Consider the following 13,692-nt stretch of genomic DNA (forward strand, 5'->3'; position numbering starts at 1 on the left):
TCCCACCACCTTCTCAAGGGCAATTAGGGATGGGCAACAAAAGCTGGCCTAGCCAACGACACCCAAGCCCCATGAACGAATAAAAAAAAGTGGAAAATTGAGTCACTCGGAACTTTTGTTGAAGAGATATTAAGATGTACTAGTAAAATTAAATCACACTTTAGCAGAGAAAGTCTGTGAAATAATTATTGCAACCTAAACCGCCAGCTCCAGCAATTTCAGAAAGCTGGGAACAATCTCAATGAGTGAAGTCTGCCCTTATTCATCAGCACAAACTGTTTATAGTAAGCAGCACTGCTTCTGCAGTCCTCAAAAGGTTAAACATTATTGCAGTAAAAAGAGCAGTTTAAAAAAAAACCTTCAAGACGGTAGCTTATGACACTATTATTAAATATTATTGTAGTGTTGATTCAGTGAAACAAAAAGTTGGATTCTCATGAAAGACACAAATCTTGTGTCAACTCCAGGTTTCATCCCTCACAACACAGAACGGGGTCACCTTCAGGACATTAGACAAGAGAGGGAGGAACGACCAGGAATCAAGGGAACCGATTTGGGAGTTAGAAATGTAATATTTCCCATTTTGGACAGGGTGCTCCAACCTATCCGATTAATCTAGGCTGCATGTGTTCAGGGTTCAATCTAGGCAGAGTCTTTGGGCAGTTGGCGCATCCATTTATTGTGTGTCCTTGCCACCCACAACCTAGGAATGTGCAATCCCTAACCCATTACATTCAGCACCCCCACCTTCCCCCCCCCCATCCCCCACCCCCGCCCTCCCCACTTCTGTACACATCCTTTCACTTCTTAATGCCCATCAATGCAGAATAAATATATCTTTTGTTTCTGTACCTCTAACAGTATTTGTGTGCACAAGACGCCAGATTTTTGTCTGTTCTGCAACTCATGGGTCATTCTAGATTGAACCCTGGATTTTGACACCTCCTTCCTGGGTGGCTTCTGTCACTGAGTGGACTCCAGGGAAGACCCTGCCTCGCCCTCGTGATTGGCAGCCTCGAAGGCTTGCTCAGCATTCAGTACGTCTGAGTCGAGGTTGACCCCTGTAGTGTCTGAAATAAAGGAGTGGTAGGCGTCTCCCTCCACCATCAGTAGCTTCAGTTTGGGAATCCAGCTCTTGCGGACCACCCGACGAGCATTAGTGCACATGTCGGCTGCAATGGCATTCATCTCACTCTCCTTGAAGTTGGGTGCAAAATTCTGGCAGTAGACTGCAGAGGGTGGGGTGAGGGGGGAAAACAGCACCAGCGTTAGAACCGATCTCAAATACTCAACATTGCAGTTTCTCTTTATTTAATCCATCCCCACTTTTCTCCTCTTTAGATGGCCCAGGAACTTACCGGGGTATGGTCCAAGGGTCTGGCTATCTGCTGGCATCTGGTTGGGGGGGGGGGCTCATTTTTCACGTGTGAGACTAATTGACATTTGCAGGTTTGTGAAGGGGCATCACAAACAGACTCAGCCTGATCTTCAGCTGCCATCTCGGTCCCCTCTCCATAGCGATCAGGAACAGGGGGGGCCAGCTGATTACCAGGTTACTGGTTCACAATAAGCGTGAGGGACCGATTATCGCTCAGAGGCCATTCCCTTCAAGACGTTCAGTGTTAAGCTGCACTACTTGGATCTCATTTTGATATGGCAATTGGTTGTTGTGCCACATTTAATCACTTGTCCCACCCATGAAATCCCGAGCGTGCTTTGTAAACAAGACCTGCTAATATTTACTAAACCAAGCTACATACTGATCGCAGAATTGGACCAACTTTTAACCTCATTATTTTGATGGGGCTGATCAATTCTGCTTCTCTCGTTCTCCTTCTTTAAAATCCCCTTTCAAACCTACTTCTTTGACCAAACTGTTATTAACCCATCTTAATAACCCTTCTTTGGCTTAATGTCCAGTTTTGTCTGATGATGTCTCTGTGAAGCTTCTTGGGACATTTTATGTTAAAGGTGCTATATAAATGCAAGTTGTCGTTTTTTGGCAGGTATTCACCACATTGTAAAGTTTGAATGAAAACTCATCCAGGATCTATTTTCGTTTGTACAACAAAAAGAGAACATGCTTGATTAGAATTTTGCATGTTTATATTTCATTATACTAGAACAGAAAGCACTGCTAATAGAACAAGACAGTGCAAGACTCTTGAGGAAGAATCGGTTTGAATAAATGTCTTTATTGCTCATTTAATTTCATGGTTGATGCAGCAGTTTTCCAGAATACACTCAGCCAGCAAGTAAAACGAAAGAGGACAGCTGGTTTGACATTCGGCTAGGTAGTTCCACTTAACCTGTTGCAGTAACAGATGAGGTGGGGACTACATGACAAATTGGGCATAATGGAACAATTTCTAAAAAAAAAATACACACTAAACTAATTAGTCCTGGTCGTGCCAATGCAAATGAATGACAGCTCTGAAGACAGAAAGTCACGCTAATTATTATACCTCACTGATGCAAATTTGAGTGGCAATTTAGAATTAATGAGTTATTTTTTAAAATTCAACACATTCTCTCTTTCGTTTCTCTCCACGAGGTGCTGACACGTTGCTGGGCAAGAGGTTCTGTGGCCACATTTTGACCTCTGGTACTTTACTCCAGTGGTCATTCCTTCTGTATGAGGCTAAGCAGAGTGTTGGCAGCCTATCTAACAAAAGCAGATCACTGCAATGCCTAATTCTACCAGCCCCCTCCCCAATCCAACTGTAATAGGTTCCCTCAGCAGAGAGTTGCAGTTTATAAACCATGTGCAGATGTGATGGGCTTGTAACCCTTTACAAATGGCCTTTGAAGGAATGGCAGATGATCTGACCAGTATTACGATATGCTACAGAGATTGTCGTGTTACCCCACTACAGCGTGAGTTCCCCATTTCAGCCAAGCTGTCAAAGGAAGCAGCAAACTGAGGTCATGCACTTGTCTTGTGGAGAGGGAGATATTCCAGAATTAAACAATCTGTTAGCAACTGGTTATGGGATACTCAGCTACCAGAGAACTGGCAGGGAGCAATGTATGTCTCCACGGGCCAATTACAAGAACAGGAACTTGCATCTACTTAGGATCCTTTATATAATAAAACATCTCAATACTGTTCACGTAAGCCAACAAAAGCTGACAGTAAGCCACAGCTGGAGACTTTAATACAGATGACCAAAATCTTGGTTAAAGAGTTAGTTAAAAGAGTATTTTAAATGAGAAGTTTAGGTCTGGAATTGTATAGCTTCACTAGATATCAAAGGCAATGATGCAAGGAGATAGAGGGAGGCTGGTGAAGGAAGTACAGGATGTTTGAGAGGCCGGAATTGGAAGAAAGCAGGATTCTTGGAGGTTGCAGAGATAGGGAAGGGTGAGTGAGGCCATGGAGGGAGCTGAATGTAGGGATGAGAATTTTAAAATTGAGGTGGTGCTGGACCAGGAATAGTTGAAGACATGGATGAAGGATTCAGCAGTCGATCAGCTGATGCAGGGGCAGAGATGGGCAATGTTACAGAGGTGGAAGTTTGCCATCCTGGTGACGAAGTGAATATGTGGTTGGAAGCTCATCTTGGATTCAAATACAACACCAAAGCTGCAAATGGTCTGATTTAGCCTCAGACAATGGTCAGGGAGAGAGGCAGAGTTAGTGCCATTTATACATGGCACCCAAGAAGAGTCACAGGCTGACCAGTGAGCACAGAGTCCAGTCCCACCATACTCACTTTTCACGGCATTAAGGACTCGGCTATCCAGAGGTTTCCTGCTCGGGTCGTTTGTAGAGGAGCGGATTCCGGTGCCACAGCTATTTGCCAGTGTGTTCCTGTAGCAGGAGAGAAAGTGAGCACATCATGAAGCCTGTGCATAAACAATCCTACAGAATATCATAGTGTGAACAACAGGTCTCCTACTCAAATTCTTCCAAAGACAGCTGAATCTTTGGAATAGGCTTCTCTCCGATTCCTCATTTTACAAAACGTTCTAGGAACTGGGCTGAAATTATAAGTTTATTTCCCATCCCCTCCTCTCCTTCCCTTCGAGGAAAGTGTCGGCTGGTATTGCGGTCTGGTTTCCCAGGCACCAGCTGCTCTTCCTGCACAAAGACCGAATGTCAATGGATGCTCCACCATGAGGACATCTTTTCCCAGCACCTGATCATTAAGGCAAAGCATCAGAGTTTAAGGGAAAAAGGGAACCACAATAACACGGTCCAAAATGGTACTTCCAGTCTGACTGGGAAATCTTTGCTTAACCTTTGGCCCCTCTCTCTCTGTTGCAAAATTTTTGTATGTATTTTGTCACTCCTTTACCCATTACTCATTCCGGCCCTCCAGCTGCCCATAGAATTCAGCCTCTTGCTCTTTCCCTGATTCCCATTTTCCCTGTCAAAATCTGTTCATCTTTAACACCTTCCCAGTTCTGATGAGGGGTTGTCGACCTGAACACAGGAATAGGAATATAGGAGCAGCAGTAGGCCATTCAGCCCTTCCAGCCTGCTCCACCATTCAATAATATCATGGCTGATCTACTGGTTCTTTAAAAGTTAACTCCATTTCTCTCTCCACAGAGGCTGCCTGACCTGCTGAGTCTTTCCAACATGTTTCTGGTTTTAGCTTAGCTTTGTTTCTTACCGGTCAAAGAAGGATGCGAGCAGCCTTCGGAGGAGGACTTTGTGGCGTGTGCCTGCACAGACGTGGCAGTTCATTAATTGGGCTCGAGTGATGAAGACACTGGTTCCTGTCAGAAAAATAAAAAGAAACTCAAGAGGTCATTCTTCACAAAAGCAGGATGACCATCCGTGTGAAGGCCAACCTAGCGGAGCAGCTGGGGAGTGGCAAGGCCTTCGCTGAGGGCGAAGGGCGTTTGAAGCCTGGGCCATACCTGTAACAAGTTCCAGCTTTTCAGTGGGATCCCCCTCTGCGTAAAGCTTGGGGTGACATCGGTTACCAATCTGGGTGATCAGTTCAGCTGGCAACGCCGCCAGGTCTCTCCTCATCCGGACCCTCGAGCGGGCATCTGTGGTTAAGTGATCGGGCAGGGCTTCAACCCGCTCGGCTGCTGCCAAAATAAACCAAAATGAATCTGGTGATGAGGTACATTATATAGAATTTACAGCACAGAAACAGACCATTCAGCTTAGGTGGCCCATGACGGTAGTTTTTGTTCATGCAGACCTCCTCCCACTGCCTACTTCATCTCACCCTATCAACATATCCTTCTGCTCCTTTCTCCTTCATGTGTTTATCTAGTTTCTCCTTAAACGCATCTATACTTTTTACCTCTGCGGTACTGAGTTCCACATTCTCACCACTCTCTGGGTAAAGAAGTTTCTCCTGAATTCACCACTGATTTATTAGTGACTATCTTATATTGATGGCCCCTAGTTCTGGTCTCACCCGCAAGTGGAAATATATTTTGTAATTCATCCTATCAAATCTCTTCACAATTTTAAAGACCTCTATCAAGTTTCCTTCCTTCTCTTTTCAAAGAAAAGAGTTCCAACCTGTTCAATCTTTAGTGATAGTTATAACCTCTCAGTTCTGATACCATTCTAGCAAATTCTTTTTGCACCTTCTCCAGTGTCTCCATATCTCTTTTACAATATGGAGAACAGAACTATGCCCCAGCGCTCCAAATGTGGTCTAACCAGGGTTCTGAAGCAGAGTCTACACCTGAGACATTAACTGAGCTTTTCCTCCAAAGGTGCTGACAATATATCAAGGTTTTATTTATTTACTCTACTTTAACAAACCCTTTACTATGACGATGGTGACTGAATCAGCTCAGGAAAGTGTGGGACAATGGGCTCAGACACAACGTGGAGCGGGACAATCTCTTTCTCAGGCAGGCGCCAACTGGTGCTGAAGCAGCAGATGTGGTAAGTATTTCAGTTGCTTCATGGGGTCAGGACTAGGCAGGGCATCGGTGGCTGGGATCTTCAAACTTGAGAAATTTGTTCTAGGACATTAGATGACGGGTACTAGAATTGGGTCAGCCCTAGCTCGGCAGGTAGCATTCTTGCTTTGGAGTCAGAAGGTCATAGGTTCAGAAACCTGAGCACAAAATCTAGGCTGACACTCCCAGTGAAGTGCACTGTCAGAGGTGCCATCTTACAGATAAAACGTTAAACCGAGAACCGTCTGCCTGCTCAGGTGGTATTTTAATTCCCCTCGTCACGCGTCCGCCAGACACTCCCCCCGTCACATGTCTGTCAGACACTCCCCCCGTCACATGTCTGTCAGACGCTCCCCCCGTCACATGTCTGTCAGACACTCCCCCCGTCACGTCTGTCAGACACTCCCCCCGTCACATGTCTGTCAGACACTCCCCCGTCACATGTCTGTCAGACACTCCCCCCGTCACATGTCTGTCAGACACTCCCCTCGTCACGCGTCCGCCAGACACTCCCCCCGTCACGCGTCCGTCAGACACTCCCCCCGTCACGCGTCCGCCAGACACTCCCCCGTCACATGTCTGTCAGACACTCCCCCCGTCACATGTCTGTCAGACACTCCCCCCGTCACATGTCTGTCAGACACTCCCCCCATCACATGTCTGTCAGACACTCCCCCCGTCACATGTCTGTCCGACACTCCCCCGTCACATGTCTGTCAGACACTCCCCCCGTCACATGTCTGTCAGACACTCCCCCCATCACATGTCTGTCAGACACTCCCCCGTCACATGTCTGTCAGACACTCCCCCCGTCACATGTCTGTCAGACACTCCCCCCGTCACACGTCTGTCCAACACTCCCCCGTCACATGTCTGTCAGACACTCCCCCCATCACATGTCTGTCAGACACTCCCCCGTCACATGTCTGTCAGACACTCCCTGCCATGCATGTCAAGCACTCCCCACCACGTGTCAAACATTCCATCACGCGTGTCAATTCAAGCAATCCGCATCATATGTAGAAATGCTGTCACATTTGTGTAAAACACTTCAGCTGTGTGTCAAACACACCCTGTCACACGTGCATCAAACACTGCTCAAGACATGCACGTCAAACACTCCTAGTCATGTGCATGTCAATCATTCCCCATTGTGGATGCCTCAAACAGTCCCCATCTCCACTCGGGCTTCAAACACCCCCCACCCCCACCCGGGCCTCAAACACCCCCCACCCCCACCCGGGCCTCAAACACCCCCCACCCCCACCCGGGCCTCAAACACCCCCCACCCCCACCCGGGCCTCAAACACCCCCCACCCCCACCCGGGCCTCAAACACCCCCCACCCCCACCTGGGCCTCAAACACCCCCCACCACATGCGCCTCAAACACCCCCTATCATCTGTACAAACCCTATCCATCACGTGTGTCACACACTCCACATGGATGAATGTCAGCACTCCAAAATATGTGTACATCAGTCACTCATCTGTACATTGATCATTCCCCAACAAGTGTGTGTTAAATACTTCCCATTACGTGAGTGTCAAATACTTCCCACTATGTGTGAACCAAGCGGCTCTTATCAGGCAGTAATAAGCCCCTGGCCAGTGCAATATGGGCAAAAATCCCCCTGTATGATATAGGAAATTTCAGCCTCTCCATTTTACACCTGTCCTGTACCATCCTACCCACCTCTCAGTCCTAGGTAATGCAAGAGACTCAAATACTGGGAAATCACATGGAAACAATGCTCCCGATAGCAGTTGCCAGTTTAAATTAGTTATCTAGATGTCGCCACTAATAATTAGCAGTCTTACCTGGTGGGCCCACATTCATCATGCTGTACATAGTGTACATGTTACAGATCTGTCTGTAGTGCTCCTCTGTCATGTCCTCGCCACCTTCCTCCTCCTCATCGTCTTCATTCTGGTAGGAGTTGGGACTGTCACTGGTGTAGGCACTGGAGGTGCCGGGACTGGTGCGCTCCGAGCTCCCCTGTCCTCCCGCTCCACATCCCTGCTGCCGGACAGCGGGGGCTCCGTGAGAAACCCGGGCTAGTTTGGAAGCCGCGCTCCCATTCCCCTCCCGCTGGCCATTGTCCCACAGGCGCTTGCTGATGGGGGTGAACTGCACAGTGTCCGATTCAGCTTGCTCTGTCTTGACGCGCGACACCAGCGAGAGTGGGGTGGCCGCCAGCGATCGCGAGGCCTGGGCAGGGCTCGGGGGCTCGGAGGGGGTCTCCTCCACGTGAAGGCCCTGGGAATCGCACCGCGGCGAACTGACCTTCAGGCAGAACTCTGTCTCCTTGTCCATTATCTGCTGGATCTGGAGGAAGCCGGCTGTGTACATCAAGAGGAACTGATCACCCATGTTCATGCTAAGCCTGCCAGTGTAACAGAATGCTAGGATCTGCTGGAAGGACTGTGGCTGGACAGCGGTAGGAAGCTCGAAGCTTGTGCAGTTGTTGGAGCTGAACAGGTCACGGAAGTAGGAACTGCTTGCGGCCAGGACAGCGCGATGCGCCTTAAAAGCCTGTCCCTTCACAACGATGGAGACATCGCAGTACAGGCCCTGCAGCCGCTGGTCATTCAAAGATTCCAGGATATTATTCCCAAAGTTCGGAATCTCCATTTGCAGGGTCTGAGCCATGGCGTCCACTCAGCACACTGCAGTATCTGCCAGGATAGAAGAGGAGACAGCAGCATTAGCGTTAACAAATTTTACATGCAGCATTTTCCCTGCAAAGGCTCTGCCTTTTGTGCTGCTCTCCAACCTCCAAGCCAGACCACTGTGGGTTCAAGGTCTACTGCGGGGACTTGAGCACCAAATCTAGGCTGACACTCCCAGTGCAGTACTGAGGGGGTGCAGCACTGTCAGAGGTGTCATGTTGAATGAGATGTTAACCTGAGGCCCTGCCTGCCCTCAATCAATATCACTTAAAAGCAGGTTAACTGATCATCCTCATATTATTGTTTGTGCGATCTAGCTGAGCAGAAACTCACAATGGGTTTTAAATGAAGGCCTTACCAGCAACTTCCACATCCCAGGAAAGAATTAACAAAAACCTTGTTCTTCATTCAGGATGTGTGGTCCCTGATATTTTTGCGAAGATGAGTTTTCCTAGCATCCCAGCCAAGGTTCTTCTTGCAAATCAACACCAGAAACAGATTAATTGGCTGGTTTACTGATTGCTATCTGTGGAATCTCGTTCTGTGCAAACTGGTCACCTCACTTGCCTATGTAACAATAACCCTGTTTCAAAAAACATTGCCTCATTGGTTGTAAACAAACACTAGGATGGCTTGAGAATAAGGCTCTATATAAATGCAAGGAACATCTGAAGTACAGCATACAGTTTTGGTCTCCTTACTTAAGGAAGGATTTATTTGCATGAGAAGTGGTTCAGATAAGGCTCACTAGGCTGATTCCTAGGATGAATGGGTTATCCTCTGAAGAAAGGTTGGGCCTATACCCACTGAAATTTAATTTGAGAGGTGATCTTGCTGAAACATATAAGATCCTGAGGGGGGCTTGACATGGTCAATGCTGAGAGGAGAAGTCTAGAACTAGGATTCACATTTAAAAATTAAGGGTCTCCCATTTAAGACTAAGATGAGGAGGATTTTTTTCTCTCAGAGGGTTGTTAGTCTGTGGTATTCTCCTCCCCAGAGAGCAGTGGAGGCTGGGTCAGTGGATATATTCAAGGCTGAATTAGACAGACTTTTGGTCGACAAGGGAGTTGGGAGTTATGGGAGGGCAGACAGGAGAGTGGAGTTGATGTTACCATCAGATCAGCCATGATCTTATTGAATGGTGGAAGAGGTTTGAGGGACCAAATGACCTACCCCTGCTCCTAATGCTTGTTTTTTTGTGTGCAAACTTGTATGTTCTTTGCCGAGGGACACTGGTGCCTTCAGAGGCAAACCTGGTCTTGTCCTCAGCTAAGGTACCCTCACACGTGAGCATTTTATGGAACTAGCCAGTGTTCTGGCACAGGAACCATTGCTCTGTGCTAGGTTTCTTTCTCAGGGTTCAAATCCAGGGGAAAAAAATAAGGTACTTTCCAAAAAGCCAATTTCAGGCTTTAAGCCTTATTCACAAGCCGCCCTGGCCCTCATATCCCAGGTCAGCACCACCTTACACAGTCTCCAAATGACGGTTTTTGCACTTCCAGGCTGACACCGTTTGAGATGGTGGTGGCCATCTCATGAGGCTTCACAGGTTTAGTGTGGAGCTTCGCATCCTTCACCACCAGCCCCTGCACCGGCAGCTCCAGTCAGTGAATAGGTAGCAATCAGGTGGCACTGCTGGTTAACATTATGGGACAATCCAAGAGCATGTGTGGCTGCAGTTCCATCTTCATCATGCACCATGAGTTCAGGGTGGGATTAAACACACATGAAACCTTCTGCTTAATTCTCCTGTAAACTGGGTAACAAAAAAGATACTCTGGTTTTGGACAAAATAGATTTCTAAATTCACTCTCGGGCAGTACTGGTAAGACTGGTATGTATTCACCGATTCCAGTTTTCCTGAGTTTCTGGACCCTCCGGATGCCGGTAAATGAGGGACATTGTTTCGGGACTGGAGCCACATTCAGGACAGTCTGGGCAAAAGGGATTCCTTCTCTACAGGACATTAGTGAACCAATTGGGTTTTTATGACAATCTGATACCTTCGCAGGCACTTTTATATTCCAGATATTTTTTCATTTAATAAAATGAATTCTAATTCTCAAACTGCCGTGATGGGATTTGAGCTCAGAGTCTCAGGTGATTAGTCCAGGCTTCAGGGTTACTAGCTCAGTAATATATTTAAAAATCTCGCATCTGGATACAGGGGTTATCATGAATCTAGTCTCTGCATCCACTCCCTTGACTATCGAGGGTCAGGTCAGACAGGCGGTAAAAGTTGCACAGAGAGAAAAATCCTAGGGGGAAAAAAAATCTCCTTACGGAAAAATAAAGTTTTAACCGGCTCTTCTCAGATGTCGACATTGATGAGGCTTTCTTTATTTTAGCCTGAAGTGTGACCTTGTGATTGCAACATAAAACTGAGCAACAGTCCCCCCCAAGGCAGTGTGACAGCTCATAGGAAGTACAAAATCCTTTCAGAAGTGTTTCCACTGTGAGGATGAAATGTTTTTAAACAGCTTTTGAATTCTGACATTAAAGGGCCACTCAAAGTTTCAAGTTTATCTTTAAATAAAACTCATGAGGGAATTAATCTGAGATAGTTAGAAGGGAACACCTTTAATCACAATGAGGCTCTTTAATTATTCACATTCAATGCAGCTTTTGTCACCAGCATATGACACACTGGAATAGAAATCAGAATTAACCTTATAGCATTTAATGGAGTGCTAGTAGGCATAATAACTGATCATCTCAAATTGTTCTTGACACTAACAACAGATCTGCACCCTTCACCCTATTATACAACATAAATTGCTCTCTCCTATGTTTGGATGTACAAACTCTATAACTATAGGGCAGTATTTTTTCACAGTTCAAGTAGATTATGAAAACTGATCACATTGGAGTTGTACACCAAAACTTGCAAATAATACCTAGTCCTCGAGACCTCAGTAGATCCAGGAGCATCAGTAAAGTAACATCCATATGGACAAAGTCCCTAACAGCAACTTGCATTTATGCAGAACCTTTAATGTAGGGAAATCGACCCCAGGGGCTCCCCTATATGTTAAGGAGAATGGATCTGGTGCCAAAAGAGAGGTCGGGACGTGTAACCAAAGCTTTGGTTAATGAGCCTTTCTGAAGTTTCTTTGTGGCTGCATCTCTCATCTTGTCTCTCTTTTCACTGATCAGTAACCCAACTCTTTCTTCATGAGCTGGGGAAGGACAGGGTGCTGAGGGTCCTCTCTTTCACCTCTTGTGAACCTGCACAAATTCCAAAGCCTGGGCTATATCTCTCTCTTTGATTTACCCACCCTTCCCCCACTGAGGAATACAGGGCCTTACTCAGCACTTCCCGCCCCAAACAGTGCCTGAGAGTTAGAGCAACCAATGTAGAGAGGAATGGCAGGTGATCCCAAACACCGTCATCAGCAGCTTAATTAAACTCTCTGCCCAACAGTAACTCACCTCAAACAGCAAATTTCTGAATTCAGAACTTGTTCCCATTAAGAAACCTAGTGGAGGGGAAAGACCCACGTGAATCCTGCTCCAGAGACTTGAGCAAATGATGCAGACTAACACTCCAGTGCAGTACTGAGGAAGTGCTACAGTGTCAGGGGTGCTGTTTCAGGTGAGATGTTAAACCCCATCTTCCCTCTCTGGATGGAAAAGATCACAATTTGAAGAAGGGCAGGGGAGTTCTCCTTGGTGTGCTGGCCAATATTCATCCCTCAATCAACATCACAAAAACAGATTATCTGATCATTATCACATTATGTTTGTGCGAGCTTGCTGTGTGCAAATTAGATGCTGTGTTTCTTACGTTACAACAGTGACTGCATTTCATTTAATGGACATCCTGGAACTCCCTCCCTCACAGCACTGTGGATGTATCTACACCACATGGACTGCAGCGGTTCAAGAAGGCAGCTCACCACCACCTTCTCAAGGGCAATTAGGGGTGGACAATAGATGCTGGCCCAGCCAGCGACACCCACATCCCACAAAAGAATAACAAACTGTAAAGCCCAACCATCTTCAGCTGTTTCATCAATGACCTTCCTTCCATCATAAGGTCAGAAGTGGGGATGTTCGCTGATGATTGAACAATGTTCAGCACCATTCACAACTCCTCAGATACTGAAGCAGTCCATGTCCAAATGCAGCAAGAACTGGACAATATCCAGGCTTGGGCTGACAAGTGGCAAGTAACATAAGCACCACACAAGTGCCAGGCAATGACCATCTCCAACAAGAGAGAATCTAATCATCACCCCTTGACATCCAATGGCATTACCATCGCTGAATCCCTCACTATCAACATCCTGGGGGGGTTACCATTGACCAGAAACTGAACTAGACTAGCCATATAAATACTGTGGCTACAAAAGCAGGTCAGAGGCTAGGAATCGTGCGATGCGTAACTCACCTCCTGACTCCCCAAAGCCTATCCACCATCTACAAGGCACAAGTCAGGAGTGTGATGGAATACTCCCCACTTGCCTGGATGAATGCAGCTCCCACAACACTCACAAAGCTTGATACCGTCCAGGACAAAGCAGCCCGCTTGATTGGCACCCCATCCACAAATATTCACTCCCTCCTCCACTGACGCACAGTAGCAGCAGTATGTACCATCTACAAGATGCACTGCAGGAACTCACCAAGGCTCCTTAGACCTTCCAAACCCAAGACCACTATCATCTAGAAGGACAAGGGCAGCAGATAGATGGAAACATCACCATCTGGAAGTTCCCCTCCAAGTCACCCACCATCCTGACTTGGAAATATATCACCATTCCTTCAATGTCGCTGGGTCAAAATCCTGGAACCCCCTCCCTAACAGCACTGTGGGTGTACCTACACCACATGGACTGCAGCAATTCAAGAAGGCAGCTCACCCACCACCTTCTCAAGGGCAGTTTGGAATGGGTGATAAATGCTGGCCCAGTCAGCGATGCCCACATCCCATGAATAGATTTTTTAAAACTATCTCAAAAGAACAGGAGAAGAGATAAATCAGCTGGTCCTGAGATTCAAGGAAGCTTCGGTTTTCAAGAAAGAATTGAGAGCTGTGATGGAAGGCGGGGGGGGGGGCTCAGCTTTGGAGCCCAGAGAAAGATGAAGTTGAAGTAGAAAGCTGTGTCATGATTACAGCACGCTGAGGG

The 13,692-nt window shown here is 46.9% G+C and overlaps 1 protein-coding gene across 2 annotated transcripts in view; it reads right to left on the bottom strand.

Moving 5' to 3' along the window:
* Positions 1 to 802: 802 nt before the first annotated feature.
* LOC121271353 (nucleus accumbens-associated protein 1-like) overlaps positions 803 to 13,692 on the bottom strand; it is a 15,861-nt gene continuing 2,971 nt past the window's right edge. Inside the window, exons 2-6 of one of the 2 annotated variants that reach the window (XM_041177306.1) lie at positions 7,706 to 8,563; positions 4,873 to 5,046; positions 4,623 to 4,728; positions 3,717 to 3,814; positions 803 to 1,229 (exon numbers count right to left, since the gene is read on the bottom strand). In XM_041177306.1, the coding sequence (XP_041033240.1) occupies positions 964 to 1,229; positions 3,717 to 3,814; positions 4,623 to 4,728; positions 4,873 to 5,046; positions 7,706 to 8,537 (1,476 nt within the window). In that variant the 5' untranslated portion in view covers positions 8,538 to 8,563 and the 3' untranslated portion in view covers positions 803 to 963. Of the gene's footprint in view, positions 1,230 to 3,716; positions 3,815 to 4,622; positions 4,729 to 4,872; positions 5,050 to 7,705; positions 8,564 to 13,692 lie in introns of both variants that reach the window. The other variant, XM_041177305.1, reaches the window with a different exon arrangement.

The sequence above is a fragment of the Carcharodon carcharias genome, chromosome 30 (genome assembly GCF_017639515.1).
Source record: "Carcharodon carcharias isolate sCarCar2 chromosome 30, sCarCar2.pri, whole genome shotgun sequence".
Lineage (NCBI taxonomy): Eukaryota > Metazoa > Chordata > Chondrichthyes > Lamniformes > Lamnidae > Carcharodon > Carcharodon carcharias.